The sequence below is a fragment of the Budorcas taxicolor genome, chromosome 11, assembly GCF_023091745.1.
Source record: "Budorcas taxicolor isolate Tak-1 chromosome 11, Takin1.1, whole genome shotgun sequence".
NCBI classification, from domain to species: domain Eukaryota; kingdom Metazoa; phylum Chordata; class Mammalia; order Artiodactyla; family Bovidae; genus Budorcas; species Budorcas taxicolor.
In genome coordinates this window covers 13220702-13237655 of record NC_068920.1, presented here as the reverse complement: position 1 = coordinate 13237655, position 16954 = coordinate 13220702, and the positions used below count along the sequence as shown (strand labels likewise).

General features: G+C 41.8%; 1 protein-coding gene across 2 annotated transcripts in view; it reads left to right on the top strand.

The window, feature by feature from the left end:
* Positions 1 to 16954, top strand: part of BLOC1S5 (biogenesis of lysosomal organelles complex 1 subunit 5) — a 62288-nt gene that overhangs the window by 22833 nt on the left and 22501 nt on the right. Inside the window, exon 5 of one of the 2 annotated variants that reach the window (XM_052648890.1) lies at positions 132 to 1671. The exons of the other annotated variant lie outside the window; for it this stretch is intronic. Within the exon in view, the coding sequence (XP_052504850.1) occupies positions 132 to 311 (180 nt within the window). The 3' untranslated portion in view covers positions 312 to 1671. Of the gene's footprint in view, positions 1 to 131; positions 1672 to 16954 lie in introns of those variants that run through there. 2 annotated transcript variants of the gene reach the window in all.

The window sequence follows — 16954 nt, the reverse complement described above, 5'->3', positions numbered from 1 at the left end:
CGTTGCGACTTACAAGCTGATCGTCATGCTGCAGTGAGCAAATGTCAAGAGATAAAATTATTTTTGTCTCCCTGCATGGCAAAATAACTGTCTAAAAAATGTCACGTGACTTTCAACTTTTCCTTTCTCAGATTCATAGTGACCTTTTAATAGCTCGTGAGAAACAGCACGTGACGCAGTGGGAGGATTTCATGACAGAGCAGCGCAGCAAGCAGGCGGAAGTGGACGAGGAGCACAGGAAGGCCGTGGAGAAGCTGCGAGCGCAGTACGCCGAGATGGAGCGGGGCCTGGCGAGGCTCTCAGCCTTCTGAGAACGCGGACTGCAGCAGCGACAAACGAAAGAGAGGAAACTGACATCCCCCGCACCCCCAGAAACACCTCCCACCAAACCATTTAGCCTCCGCTTCAAGCTTAGCAATATATTCGAGGGCACTCCTCTGTCGGAAGGCGGAGCCCTCTCCTGGAGGCTTCCCTGTTTCCTAGAGGAGTGCCACGTCTTTCCAGTTTCAAGTGCCTCTAAATGATCATTCGAAGGGGAAGGAGTTGGAGGAAAGCGGTGGCCGCGTGCTCGCGGGTGATGTGGGCCAGTCTTGCTTTCCGTTGATTATCTCAGAGAACTAACCGTAAGTACGGGCTTCTTGGGGAAGCAATTTAATTCATCCTTCGGCAGGGTTAATACTGGTTTATCGGCTTAGAAGGCAGAGATGGTGTCTACCTGTCGTGGCCTCCTTGGCTCCTGAAGGAATGTATACAGTGTTATTCCGTGAGTAATGTAGACAGAAACAGCTGTCCCGGGAGCAGAGATCATATTGAAGAGAGAAGAGCGTCAGAACCGCGTCTCTGCTGTGACATGGGGCCACGCTGGTCTCTGAGCGGCCTGTTGGGAGAAGTTGTATAATGCTGTGTTTTCGCTGGACAACAAGACATGCTTGTTAAGATTGTGGCCTTCCAACACTTCATGTTTTCATCTTTGTTTAAAACATGCTTACAAGGAAAAGCTTACCAGAAACACGGTTGACTTTTAACCTTTCCAAGAACCATAATCTTGCCCATAGTCTTTACCTCATTTTTACGTCTGTTTTTGCTGTGGGTAAGCTTTGTAAGATAAATAACGTCTCTACATGTTTCAGCCATTTAATGAGTAATCAGCAAATTCTGCCAAGGCCTCCCTCTGGAACCGTATAAAGATCCTGGCTCTGGGTAAACCAGAAGTATTTGCCCACACGGCAAATGATCCATGATAAATGTAAATCCTTTTTAGTGTTGAACGTCTGTTCTCATAAGCAGGTGTATTATGATGAAACATGTACCAATTCTGTCATCACTGTGATCTTTAAAAGTCTGCATTTAACAGTCTAATTGAGGAACTAAATAGATTTTTTTTTTATTTACCATGAACCAAGCAGAATTATATGCAATAATTTCAAGAGATTTATGGCAAATGAATGTGAGGTATGGATAGAACTTTCAGGTGTTTTTTCATTGCTCTTCAGTGAAGAAAGGCACAAGAAAGAAAATACCCAGCTCGCTTGTGTTATCTTAGTTTCGCTCCTGCAGAAAAGTGACAATGCCTGCCTGTGTAAATTTATGGCTTACTGTCAAAGCTTCATTCTTGGCTGCATGTTGAAAATGTGATTAAAGTTAATAGAGGAGATGAAATAAGTATTTGAGATTTCTTTCAATAACACAGAACTTCTGCCAACTCCCTCTGTCCGCTACTGTAGGCTTGACAAGCTCATCCATCATCCTCTGGTACCTGGACCAAAAAGAGTACTTGCTGACACGAAGGCATGTTGGAATTTTCTTAATTCTCTTTTCAGTGGATGGAAAAAGAAAACATACTTCCAAAAATATCCTGCACATGAAAAGGGAGGGGAACCCTAAATGAAAATTCCCTTTGTACTGTAGGCAGTTTCAGAAGAGCTATTAATTGCCAGTGCACCACTGAACAGAGGCTGGAACCAGGAAACCAGGACCGTGTGTGTGAGCAGTAACGATGCCTCCACTTGTGCACAGATTTTTGACCTTGTTCATTCATCTTGTGTGAATAATGAAGACTTTACCATATGAGTTTGTATATATTATATGAGGATCTGAGGGCCTTCTTAAACCAAAATGACTTTATGAACTTTTTGAGCTTTAAACTTTGATGCTAAATTTCTTCTTTGTAACTTTCTTAGCTGTTTAATATACCTTCTAAAAGAGATGGTTGGTTCTCTTTCCTTTTAATATTTTTAGTAGTGAACACTTTCACTTATATTTGAGTCTCTAAATCACTTTTGATATGTATTTTATTTATATATAAAATTTTGCTTTAGTAGTTACATAATAAACAGCATTTCTGTTGTTACGCTGTCTAGCAGAGAGAATATAGCTTCTGAGTGGCTCACAGGATTACTTTCTAATGAGCAAATGAAATAATGTTTTGTCAATATAAAGTGCTGTACAAATGTTTTAAAATTCTAACTTTTTATTTTTCGTAATGATTTCTTTTTTTTTTAACTGCATATGTGGATTTTTTTTTTTTTAATTTCCTAATGTAGACTTTTCAGTTCTGTTCTTATTGATTTCTGCTTTCATTGGACTGTGGTCCAAAAATAGATTCATATAAGACCGAAATGTTCCAATTTGTTGAGATTTGCCATCTGACCTAAAATAAGGTCAGTTTTTGTAAATGTTGTGTTAGTGCTTGAAAGTATGCATATTTCCAGTTGTTGGGTGTTCAGTAGACCAAACTGTTAATTGTATTGGCCAAATTGTCTCTATTTTAATTTTCTTCTTCTTGATCTTTCAGATCCTAAGAGGTGTTAAAATTTTCTGTTCTAATGGATTTTCTAATTTCTCTCTGTAATTACGTTAGGTTTTTGTTCTATATATTCTGAAACTCTGTTATTCAGTATATTACAAGTTTAGAATTATCTTCCACGTTTAGAACTGAATCTTACATTTGTTGTCACAGCTTCTATTTCTAGCAATGTTTTTATATCATTTTCTGTTGCCTTAAAATCTTATGTTTCTGAAAGGAATATTTGTATAGGCCACACCAGCTGGTGTTTGTACGGTATATGTTTCTCAGTTCTTCAGTCAGACCTTTATGATGTGTTTTCATGTACCCACTAAAAGCTGACTGGGTGTTTTTGTTTTCTTTCTGTCTGTCGTTTAGCTGGAGACGTTCATCGACTTACATCTGTAGGAATTGCTGACATTCTAGGGTCTGTTTATACCATCCTGTTGTGGTTTTTGTTCTACCATTTGTTATCTCTCTGCCCTTGGCTGTCCCCGCCCCCATCTTCCGCACTGAGTTCTTTGTTGTTCCATTTACTTTTTCTCTGCTAGTTTAAAAGGTAAAACTAAAATTTTGTCTTTTTAATGCTTACCGTGAATTTTAGTTTGCCTAGTTAACAGAATCTAAAGTTTTATATTCTCACTCTTATGCTGAACATCAGACTTTTGAACAAAATCTGATTGCCTTCCCTTAATTTATAAGTGTCTGGAATTTTAGTTTTATCTCAGTTTAATTCCAAAATAGTTATTATATACAGTCAATATTTGTTTAAATTTACCTGTAAGTTTACCGTTTTATTATCCTTGAAAGTTAGCTGGGTATACAAGTCTAGATTGGCAGTTATTTTCTCTCATTTTGTTATGCTCCGAGCCCGTATCTCCGAACCGACCGAGAGAGCAAGTCCACCACAGTAATGCAAAAACAAGAAGGGAGTTTATCTCTAGCGCGCTAGTGCTCAAGTCTCATCCCACACAAGGGAATCCGACAAGAGCCCCGAACAAAGGAGTATGGCGGCTTATATACAGGCAGTTCTTTGTCTCAGTTACCGGAATAGCCGGCGTTACATGATTGGCCAGGCAGGATGAGCGCATATCCTGTCTCTTTTTGGTAAACGTGACTCAGGTCCTAGAAACCGTCGTTTGGTCCCTAACAATTTTATAGTAATACTGTTCCACCGTTGTCTTGCTTCCATTGTTACTTCTGAAATGACCCTTGTCAGTTGATCAGTATTCCTTTGTTAGGCAGTGAGTCTTCCCGTTCAGGTTATGTTTAAGTTCTTTATCTCTGACATTCTGCAATCAAATGTCATTAAACTACAACCTGTCTGCTGTGGATTTCTTTTTATTAATCTACTCAGATTCACTGAGCTTCTTGAATCTGAGAATTGGTGCCTTTCATGAATTATGAAAAATTTTCAGCTTTTACCTCTTTGAGTAATATACCTTGCATTTTCTCAATTCTCTCCTTTAGGAAATCAAATTAGACTTAAGTTTCACCATCTCACTCTGTTCTTTATATCTCATAATCTTTGTTTCATATTTTTCTATCTCATTATCTCTGTGTTGAACACTAGATAATTTCCTTACATCCATTGTCCAGTTCACTAATTGTGTCTTCTACTTAACCTATCTATCATTTTTAATTGTGATTGTATTTTTTCATTTCCAGAAATGTTGTTTGGTTCTTCCTCAAACTTTCTAGGTCATTTGGGGTAGTTCCTCTATTCTCTCTTTTTCTTTTCTTTTAACATATTAAATGTTCTGTATATAATTTCAGTGTTTACATTCTGTATATAATTTCAGTATTTTTCTCCTTTTTTTTGTGGATCTGAATCTATAGTTTGTTTTGTCTGAAATAAGTATATGACTTGTTTTCTGATGTGATCAGTGAATTTTCATTGTGAATTGGCATTCTTCTGAACTCCATTTAGGGGAATTTTTGATACGTTCCAACAGGGAAGTTGGCTATGTTTGTTTAATTTTTTTTTTCTAGCACCTCCATTTTGTTCCTTTTGGCCCTACTAACCCTGGACCACTTCAGAGTCAGAGTTCCCCTTGGGTTTCCCCCTGCTCCCTCGCTGTCCTTCAGTGTGTATGGGTGCTCACCAACACTCACAAGCCTTGTGAATTTCCTCCTCAGACGTACAACAGTGTCAGGCTGTGATAAGACGTTGCTAAAGACTTTTTTCATCTTTCATGTCTCCACTTGGAACACAGACAAGAAACTTGCAGTGTTTTCCTAGCTCACTCCCTGAGAGGTGCCCTTTGGGGAGTGACTCAGTCCCTGCTGCGGACTGAGCCGTGTCCCTGAATTCATATGTTCAAGCCCCAGCCCCCAGTGCATCTGTATTTGGAGATGGAGCTTATATGGAGGTAATTAAGGTTGAGTGGGGTCAGAAGGGTGGGGCCCTGATCTGACGGAACCTGCGTTCTTAGAAGAGACCCTCTCTTCCTGTGCACACAGTCACGTGGTCATAAACGGTCACAGCAGAGAGGGCAGCTGTCTGTGAACTAGGAAAAGAGGTCTCAACGGGACAGTATTTCCTGGCACCTTGATCGTGGACGTCTTGCCTCCAGAACCATGTGAAAGTAATTTTCTTGTGTGTCTGCTGCCCATCTGTGGAGTTGTGTTACGGTGGCCTGAGCAGACCAGCACGGTCCCAGGCTGTGATTCCTGCCCCCGTGCAGGTGTAGTCCTTAAAACTGGGGTCCTTCTAGGCACCAGGGGTGGGACCTGGGACAGTCACCAGCTCTGCAGCCATACTGTCTTAGGGCATTTCACCTTTTCCCAGTCTGCCTTCAGTTGTTTCATTAATTTGCCATGAACTCAGCCATATATATTAAAATAGATATATATATATACACTTAAAATTTTTTCTAGCATTTCAGGTGTTCAGTAGTTAGAAATAGTGTGTGGCACGTCTGTATTTAAAATGGATAACCGACAGGGACCTACGATACAGTGCAGGAAACGCCTCCCAGTGGTAAGTGGCAGCCTGGATGGGAGGGGAGTTTGAGGAGGGATACGTGTATCTGTATGGCTGAATCCCTTCACTGTTCACCGGGAAATATCACAGCATTGTTTGTTAATCGGCTATACCCCAGTACAAAGCAGAGAGTTAGAGATGTCAAAAAATAAAGTTACCAGAAAAAAAGAAATGGCATGTTAGATAGGTATACGTTGATTTTATTATGTTCAAATTTCCCTCCTAAAACACCATGTCCGGATTCTAGTATAAAGGATGGTATCTTTTCTTTCAGTCATTGTGCCTGATATTTCCTATTTGGTAGTTTTCTTATTATTATTATTAGGTCTCTTGTTGTCTGTGAGCTAATGCGGCTGTTTCTGTTCTGTTGAATTCTCCTTACTATTTGTGAGCTAATAAAAGCGGATATGAGCGTAGTAGGCTTGTTTTGAACCTGCATGACTCTTACCTGAGTACTTCATTTTGGATTTTTTTTTTTTTTCTTTTTAGGACATTATTGTAGTTTGTGAAAATGTGCCAGGTCCCTGTTATAAGTATGTAGATAGAAGTACTAGATTTGTAGTGTTAACCCCAAAGCTCCATGAAAATCTGGAGACATCACGGAGGCCTCCAGTGTACACTGTGAATTCTCCTTTTTGCTTCTGCCACACATAGGTTTTTCAGTCTTAACACTTCTGTTTACTTCTTGAACTGTCTTCTGCAGTACGTATGTTTCAATACATTGGGTTTTGGTTGCCATTGCAAATTAAAAGGCAGAGGGTTTTATTGCTTTGTAATTTGGCGTAATGACTGCCTTTTCTGAAATTATACCCTCGGGCCTCTTTTCTGTCATTTTACAGCTGTAAGTCTTTATCTCGGGATGAAAAATATCAGAAAAAATATTTTAAATGTTAATTCAGTCAAACTATTTGAAGCTAGATCATTATAGAGAATGTATTTTTAGTAGCCTGCTTTTTTTAGTCCTTCAGAAAGGTTTTACAATTATTTCATTAATTTTAAACTCCAATTAAATGCAGAGATTAATATTTTATTGACTTAGTGTAACTCAAAGTCACACAGTGAATCGGTTCGGTTCAGTCGCTCAGTCATGTCCAACTCTTCGCGACTGCATGAATCACAGCACGCCAGGCCTCGCTGTCCATCACCAACTCCCGGAGTTCACCCAAACTCATGTGCATCAAGTCGGTGATACCATCCAGCCATCTCATCCTCTGTCGTCCCCTTCTCGTCCCCCCAGTCCCTCCCAGCATCAGAGTCTTTCCAATGACTCAGCTCTTCGCATCAGGTCGCCAAAATATTGGAGTTTCAGCCTCAGCATCAGTCCTTCCAATGAACACCCAGGACTGGTCTCCTTTAGGATGGACTGGTCTCCTTTAGGATGGACTGGTTGGATCTCCTTGCAGTCCAAGAGACTCATGAGTCTTCTCCGGCAGATGGTAATTAGTCATGTCACTTACTGCCTGCTCTTTCTTGTTCTTATTTTTTTAACTGCTAAAACCATGTTTTCTTGTGACTTGCCTGTCCGCCTTAGCAAAGCCGTATTTTCTCTGATATTTTCATATTTGTGTTCCATAAACAAGAGGAAAATAACGTAGGTTTTCAAACACGATGCACTCAACAGAGCAATAAATTAATAATTACACTAAAGTCAGGATTCAAACTATCTGTGGAAATCGTCAAAATCAATTTATGATAAGTAAATACAATAATTATATCTATAACAGCTTATAGTGTACTTTTTAAGTGCCTTACATAATGTAATCTTACTTCATCCTTCTAAACAGATGTGCTCACTTTGTTTTTAGAGAAAGAGTAAGATGGTAGAAATATAGGGAATTTAGTGTTTTGCTCACCTAATGTTGAACCGGCAGCAACACATCAGATAAACAGTACTTTTATGGTTCAAAGAAAAAAACTCCTTAATGCGTATTAACTGATTCACTTTTTGCTATATAGCAGAAACTAACACATTGTAAATCAACTATATACCAATACATTTTTTTAATGAAAAAAATTCCTAAAGTGATATGAAAATCCATGGTACAGATGTGTCCCCCAATTTTTCTTCTAAATTACATAGTTGTATTTTTTTTAAAGAACACATCAAGTACTACAAACACTAAGACGTCAGTACGGCTCTTCCCTACTGTGCAGCCTTTTGTAAGCCAGATGGCTTAGAGTGAAGAAGCAGTGACGTTAGAGCACATCTTGCTAATGGACGCACAGAATACAGATAAATCGAGATAAAACCCAAGTGCTCCCAGGCAGAGTTGAAAGCTGTGGCAGCTTAATGCTGAGATGCTGAGTGAAGGAGCTACTCGGTACACGCTGCCTCTATAACCATTTGTAAGATCAACGCTGAAAGCTATGTGTTTTCTACCTTTTTTCATAAAAATGAAAACCCTCTTTGGATTTCTTGTGGTTAGCAAAAACAAGTACTAATATATGTCTTTTGTGAAAGTGAAGAACGTGGCATCCTATACCAAGGTCATGGGACAAACATCTCTGGAACTGACCCATCGCCATAGCAACTGTTGCCTTGAGCCTCTAGATCTAAACCCGCCAGTTTCCTGACCCCATATTAGGTGAAGTACCACCCTGTTACCCACCCCATAGCATCCTAACCCATCACCTAATGCCACCCTTCCAGAAGGAATTTTCTCTGTCTCGAGGCTATAAACATTGGCTACTAGCCCTTGAAAGGGATTGGCTCTCCCATGAGCCCGCCTGCTGTTCTGACAGTGTCTCCCACTCTAATAAACTCTCTTCTCACATTCTGTCTCATATCTGGAAATTCTTTTCCAACCCACGTACGCACCATGACAAACAGCATGAAGTGAGCTTCCAGAAAGCAGGGAATTCCTGAATGTGAATTTGAGTCTTCTAAAATATGCTGAATTATTTTAAGAAAGAACTATGTCACTATTTGCTGGATGGTCAGATTGCACCCTAGGCTGGAATATAATAGGAATGCCACTTGAAAGAGACCAGTACATGGCCCATCACCAGATGAAAGAGGTCTAACATTTAAAGCAAAAGGGCCGAGTGTGTGGTCCAGCCCCTTGCGATGTGTCTGGGGCCAGCAGATCCACTTTGCAGCCAACACAGGAAGTACTACGAGTTTAAAAATTTCAAGTGAATGGAGAATATGTGGCTTCATTTGTTCCTTTGGAGTAATTGTTTTCTCCCCAAACAAATCAGTTCTAGTTGAAATCAGGCGGGCATGGAAAAGTCAATCCATAGAAGTGTTGACACGATTTATGAGTGAAAAATTCAACTATAATAGAAGTCAGTGTCATCTGCAAATAGAGTTTTACTTTTTCTGTGATATTACCTCTCAGACTCCATGAGAAATAATTTTTAGAAGTAATAAATTGAGTAAACGTGCAGGATATAAAATCAGTATACGAAAAATCTGCTGTTTCTGTTCACTAACAATGAACTATCAAAAATTAAGGGGGTTGCCCTGGTGGCTCAGTGGTAAAGATTCTGTCTGCCAGTGCAGGGGACATGCACAGGTTCAATTCCTGGTCTAGAAGATCCTACATTGGGTGGAGCAGCTAAGCCTGTGCGCCACAGCTGCTGAAGCCCACACACCTAGAGTCTGCTAGAGAAACCACCACAGTGAGACATCCCCTGCGCTCTGCAACTGAAGAAGGCCCGCCCACAGCAATGAAGACCCAGCACAGCCAAAAATAAAATAATCTAAAAATATTTAAGAAAATCTCATTTACGGTTGCATCAGAAAGAGTAAAATACCTAGGAATAAGTATAAAGAGATGAAGGATTTGTACACTGAGAACGACAACCTAAGCGTCCCATCAGTGGATGAATGAGTAAAGAAACTGGTGTGTGTGTATATACACACACAATGGAATATTATTCAGCCATGAGAAGTCTTGCCATTTATGACAATATGGATGGACCTTGAGGGTATTATGCTAAGTGAAATAAGTCAGAGAAAGACACTTACTAAATGATCTCACTTATATTTAGAACCTGAAACAAAAACTTCATAGAAAAGAACAGGTTGATGATTGCCAGCAGCAGGAGTATAGGGATGGATAAGGTGGATCAAAGGTCACAAAATACCGAGTTACAAGTTTTGGGTGTAGTGTAGAGCGTGGTGACTAGCAATACTGCATTGTGTATTTGAAAAGTGCTGAGTGGTTCTCATCACAAGGAAAAAAATAGTAACTGTGATATGATGTTAACTAAACATTGTCATCATTTCCTGATAGACACACGTCAAATCATCATATTGTATGCCTTAAACTAATACAGTGTTATATCTCAGTGATAGCTAGATTAAAAATTTTTCTTTTTCATAGATTCTTTAATGAGAGGATTGCTAAAATTGTAATTCTGCAGAGAAATAATTTTATAAATGTTTCTAAGGCTTACTATAATGCAGTCCCTTAAAATAGAATTTGTAGAGATTTTAATAGAAAACCACAAGTTAAATTTTTTTTTTTTTTTTTTAATTTCAGTACTCTGAAGTGCCTAAGCACCTCTTTGGGAGATGTATCTTTTTTAGAAAAGTAGTTCATAAAATTACAGTGACATTGTGGTCTCACACACAAACAGAAACCTGATGTGGTCGATTGTGTATAGACTAAATTTGTTTTTAATTATATATCTAGTAAATTATTAAAATGGAAAACAGCATTTAATTTTACTAAGAAAAATGTTGATGCTGAGGAATCTATTTTTTACTTAGGATCCAAAATTTACAGCTAAAAACCAGCAGGTGTCACTATGGTGACAGTTTTTTGTTTTTTGTTTTTTTCTTTTCCCCTCTCTCAGCAGTTCTGTGTAGATGGGTGCATACCGTCTATGAAGAAAGATGTGTAAGAAATAATAAATGTAAGCAAAGACGTCAAAATTTTGGAAAGTTTGTACAGTATCTCTAGAGAGTTAGTAGTACTTTTGAGAACTGTATTTTTTTCTTATTTTCTTCATATTTAATACATGCAGATCTTTATGTAATATGAAGTTTCTAGAGACAAAAATATGGTAATTGGCGAAAAATAATAATAATTAAAGAGCTAGTTGTCAGGGTATCTTTTTCCCATTAAGTATGGAAACCAAGAGCTTCCCTGGGGGCTCAGACTGTAAAGAATCTGCCTGCAATGCAGGAGACCGTGGTTCAATCGCTGGGTTGCGAAGATCCCCTGGAGAAGGAAATGGCAGCTCACTCCAGTGTTCTTGCCTGGAGAATTCCATGGATAGAGGAGCCTACCAGGCCATAGTCCACGGGGTCAAAAAGAGTCAGACACGAGTAAGCACCTGACACTTTGATGGGATCCAAGGTAGAATTTATACACATTTACTCACTGAAGCATTGTACTACGTCTGGTTGTATTCAGAGAGAGCTGTAGTCAATAGTGGCACTCCATCTTAATGGGATTTGCAATCTAGTTGTGCACATGTAATAATGAAATAGAAAGACCAGGACCATAATATTACACAGTATCACAGCGAAGGCCATGCCCTATAAGCGAGCAGTTTATGCTTAAAATCAGGGAATTCCTAGTAGGAACTATCTGTGTACGTTACTGTCAGAGAATCATTAGGATTAAAGATAAAATTCGAATTTACTAGGGTTTAGAGAATGAAAAAATGGCAGAATATCTGGTTTGGTTTAGTTCAGTAAGCATTTATGAAGCACCTGTGATCCAGTCACTTTATATTCCTAGATAAATGGTAGGGATTAAAAAAAAAAACTAATAAAGCTTGGTTTCTGCCCTTGTTTATCAAAAATACAGATGAAAATACTGGCAGATTCCAGTGATAATTAACAGACATCTTTGATGTTGAAAACATCAGATAAAACTGGAAATTGGAAAGTTCACTGGCTTTGAGAGTCAAAAGACCTAAATTTTAGTTCTGCTTCCATCGCTAAATTTACAGACTTAATGTCACTTAGTTTTCACATTTGCGACTTTATTAATTTGTGTTCACCCTGTAGTTTAATTAGACTACCACGTGACAGGAAGGTTGCTCTGTAGAGTCAGTTGTGTGACTGATAGGGGAAATTGCTACCCAGCACGTGGGTTTTTGAGAACGAAGCTGAAAATAGCAATTCCTAGTCTAGACAGGGCAGGGATAGTGATGAAGAGCTTGGTTTGGAATTTAAGATCATGGGAATTTTTAACATCCATATATAGGTATGTCTATACACTGTTTATATTTCTTTCAACAATAAAATTTAGATTATCTGCCCTGTTGCTTTTTTTAACATGTGTTCATAATCAGCTCAAGTGACTAAAGTTACTATTTTTTTTTTTTGCTTTTGAGAACACCATCATTATTATTAAGATCAAAAAGATGTTAAGATATCAAAAAGGTATCTTTGCCTTAGATAAATATTTTGCTTTTGTGTAATCAGTGAGAAAATACTATGGGCTTTTAGTAGGCAGCTACGCCTATTTAAGGATTTCCCATTTCCTTTCCCAGAAGATTAAATTGTTCAAGAACAAAGGACGTGTTTCATGCTGTTTCATATCCCATGCTTAGGACTTGTGCTGTGTGTTTAAAAAAGGAAAGTTCTCTCCATAGTATCAGGCTCAGTGATGAGTTTGATTAAGGGAGATTTGGATTGCCCTTGCTATTTCTGTTCACGTTTGTTTCACAGCGGTTGACTATGAAGATAAAGACTGGACGAACATGTTCTAATATTTTCAGCCTACATCATCAGGTTTGTTTTGTTGTCATGTAGCTTATAATATTTGCTGTTTCTCTTAGGGAAGCTTCTAAGATAAACCGCGTACTATGAAAGTGGAAACTTGACGTTTTATCTCCCTGAAAAAGAACAATGACTCCTGACGACCCTTTTTCCTTTAAAAATTTAGGTCATCTGTTTGGAACTTGGAATGAATCTTCAATAGAAGCAGCGATGTAGGTAGTGATTAGGCTGTTCTAGCCCACAAAGACTGTGTCACAGTCTCAAAATGTCACAGTACCAGCCACAGAACCAGTAATACGTCGTGTTGTAAGTATGTCGGCTTCCCTGGTGGATCAGAGGTTAAAGCGTCTGCCTCCAATGCGAGAGACCTGGGTTTGATCCCTGGGTTGGGAAGATCTCCTGGAGAAGGAAATGGCAATCCACTCCAGTATTCTTGCCTGGAAAATCCCATGGATGGAGAAGCCTAGTAGGTTACCGTCCACAGGGTCGCAAAGAGTTGGGCACGACTGAGCAACTTCACCTTCACCATAAGCTAGTAATCAGCCACTGTACTGAATGATTTTTTTTTTTTTTTGAGAAATATATCTGAGTCTCACCTCGTGGGAGCTGGAATGTAGCTCTGGAAGCATCGTGGCCAGGGGAGGAGGCAGAACCCCTTCGGAGGTGGCCAAATGGGGGAGGCAGAACCCCTTCGTTGCTGAAGGGAGGCTTCTGCGGCTGAGGCCCCACCCTTCCTGGTTCCCCCTGTGGCCTCTCTCCTGTCTCCTCTCCTTGCTGTTACACTTACTGCTTCAAAACAGAGTTCTCCATCCCATTCCCCAGTGAAGGCTCACAGTTTCTGGTCTGGTGCTGAAGAGATTTTGAAGTTTTTTTCCAGTGCTTTGTTGTGGATAAGAAGTAAGATGAGAGAATTCCTTCTCACCACCGCCCACGGACACATGTCTAACGTTCTCACCGGATGGTGGTAATTCTTTAAACCCACTGCTGGAGAAAGGGGTCTCCATCTGCAGATTCCGAAAGCTCCCATGGCGTTAGTGCCCTGGTTCTCTAAGGTGGGACATGCTGTGAGCCGCCAAGTTGGCCGTGAGGTTGGCTGCCCACCACCTCGCACTGGGGCTGGAGGAGTGACGGAGGGCTGGGGCGAGCAGCCCGCAGGGTCTGTTTTCGGTTCTTCCCTTCTCTCTTGCCCCAGCGGATCTCCCCTTCACAGATGTGAGTGAATCTCCGGGTGGAGATCCCGGGCCCCCCGTGGTGTCTCCGATCCAAGGAGGAGAGCAAGGCGCCTTCCTCTTTTCTGCACCAGACACATGCGTTTGCCTGGATCTCTTGTGTTAATCTTGGGTTCATGGTCTTACCATCTCATGGGGGTGGCTGATGAGGAGCACAGAGTGAGACCACACTTGAGTGTGGAAGGCATGGTGATTCTTGGGACCAGGTGGGTGTGAGAACCTCTCTCGCCCCTGGTGCTCCCCCCCCCCCCCATCTGGAATTTCAGAAGTCTCAGCGCACTTGGTAGCATTCTTAGTGGCTGCAGGCTGCAGATGACCTTGTGCCATGGAGGTGGTCAGGGTGTCATCTTCATAGGAGGCCCAGGGTCAAAGATGCGTGAGTTACGCTTTATAAATCAGCTGACCTGGTTATATTTTACTTTTGTGACTATTTCTGTTTTGTGACCCCCAATCTTTAGAATGTTGCAAGATGATGTCAGCTGAGTGGCGGGAATTAAGGAAGGACCTGGCCCTCAACCTCAGATATCTGGTGGGGACCGCAGGGAGAGAGCTCCCCGAGGGGAAGGCGGGCACTGTACCTGTGCCTGCCTGGGAGCATCTGGTTTCAGTTTTAGTAAAGAAAAAGGCAAGTTCCTCTTTAAGTGTTTGGGAAAAGAAAATTCAAGGTTACAGCAAGTCCAAAAGTAAGAGGCAATATTCATAGTTGAAGCAGCCAGTGGACTGGCTGAGCCAAACCTAGGTGCCCAATGAATCTTTAAGACTTTGATTAAATGTGTACAGAAGGAAAAAATGCATGTTTCAAACATTAGTTAGAATCAAATTAATTTTCTTTAATTTTTCAGAAGATGAAAAGATGCAAACTTAAAGCTTATGCAGAATCATTAATTTAACATATTACAAATGTACTGGAACTGACCCCTAAGCTGGAAAAGCCACCCCCAGGCCCCACACTGGCCCTTCCTTTAGCTGCTGCTCCGTCCACCTGCTCATGCTCATAATGAAATGCCCAGAAGGACTCTGGATGTTCGGTGCTGTCTGCACTTCCCTTCCCTGCCTTCCTCCTGAGCCCAGCCCCGCACCCCTCCCAGGCCCTGCACCCCTCCCAGTCCCCCCTTCCACTGACCCCCTCTGTCAGCACCCCGAGCAGCCGCCATCGGGCCAGATCCCTGCTCCGTCCTCTGTCCCCCTCCTTCGGTCAGCAGGTGACCCCTCCCTCCTCCTTGGGGGTCCCTCTCCCCTGGGCATCCTGGTGGACGCAGTGCCGCCCTGCCTCCCCCCGCTGTGTGGACCCCTCTGCTCTCAGACCGTTGCCGTGCCTCTGTCAGGTTTCCATCCTGCTCTGTGCCCCGAAGCCGGGCCCTTGATTCTATCAACGCCCCAGCTCGTACCTGCGGCCCTGACTTCGCCCTCACAGATTCACTGCCTGGTCAGCATCTCCAGTTAGGAATCCAGGATGTCTGTCAGGCTCCAGTGCCTGAACCTCCTGACCCCTGTTCCTCTCCCGCCTGCTCCCCCAGACTTCGCATCGCTGTGTGCAGCGTCAACTATTCATCCAGTTGCGTGAAGCAAAGTCTGGACTTGGGTTCTTCCCCAGACCCCACGCCGACCCAGCAGCTCGCCGGTCGGCTCTGCCTCGCTGCGCGGCTCCTGCTCTCGGCAGCCCCCCGCCCTGCCCCAGCCCCACCCAGTCCGTTTTTCTCGCTGCAGCCATGGATTTTTCAGAAGGCGCGAACCGGATCTGCCCCCCACCTCCTTAAACCCTCTACTGACACCCTCTCGCTCGCTCGCAGTGAAACCCAGAGCCCCGACGCATGGCTGCCGGGGTCCCGTCGATGTCACGGCTCGTCTCCCTCCCCGCGCGCCTCACCGAGTCCCCTCCGGCCACACCGCGGTTCTCTCTGTCCTTCAGACACATCTGGGCTCGTCTCCACCTGGGCGCCCTGCCTGACATGCTGTGTCCACAGATCCAACCAGCTCCCTCACCGTTCTGCTCAGCTCTCTGTTCATACGCCTCCCCCTCCCCTGAGAGGTCTTCCCTGACCGCTCAGTGGAAAATAGCACCTTCCCGTTGGTACCTAGTGTTTGCCTGACTAGAACACGAGTCCCGAGGGCAGGAGGCTTGGTTGCTTATCCATTCTGTGTTCCCACATGTAATCCAGGCATGTGGGACTTCTTCATTGAACCAGTGAATGGACCAGTGGGTGGGTGGGTATGCTGCAGTCTAGCACCCTTTCACCTGGATTTGTTTACATCTGGTTTTTTAAACGTGTAACATGAAGCAGCTGAGGTATTTCTTAAGAGCTTAATTCTACACTTGGTAATGGATTTTTAAAAATCATTTAAAGATCCTTAAACTTTTGAATGACGGTGCCAAGCATAGACGTTCCATAGAGATGGGTTCCTCTTCATTGATGTGCCTTATATGGCACTGTGGCATACTGTTCCAAGGAAAGCTAAAATCTTTCTGTAGCAACTATTGAAAACTAAAATTGAATTATAATAGAACTGTGATGTTTCTATTAAAAAATATTTATACTTCTAAAATGTTCAGTACTTGTCATATCATTAACAAACCATCCAAACAATCATCTCGGAGGTACGATCCTTGTATCATAGCTGAATCAGAAGAATCTGAGAATCACGAGCGCTGGGATAGTTGAGGGGTCCGAGTATTCACCATCAGCTCAGATTCTGCCTCTGCTGGGTAGTAACTAGGTGACCATGGGCAAGTTACCTAATCTCCCTGTCTCAGTATCCTCACCTGTTAAAATATCAGTAGTAAAAGTACCAAAACCTACCCGCTTTGTTCCAGGGATTCATTGGTTAACTTTCGTCACATATTTTAAACAGAGCCTGATGTGTAAGTGCTGTGTTTAATATTTGCTTTTATAAGTTTTATTGTCATCATCACCATCGGTTCTAGATGTCCACTAGGAGATTACTCTTTATAATCCACCGGTAAAAAGGTTGATCGGTCAAGATCATAAGTGATTTAAGCTTCCTCAAGTGAAGTCCATAGCAGTTCCCCTTGGAGTATTTAGCTCGATTAGGCTACTTTGTGTGATCCCAAAATACGTATTAAAGCCAAAGGAATACTAGTTTTGTAAATCCTTACATGGCACACCCGTAACAGCTGGTACCACAAATGATGTCACATTTCAGGAAGACCAGCTAATATATTCCATGGACTCAAAGGGACTTCTCAGGATGAAACGTGTTTGACTTCTAGTTCCCAGGCTGGTCTTGATTCAGACTCAGATGAGGGG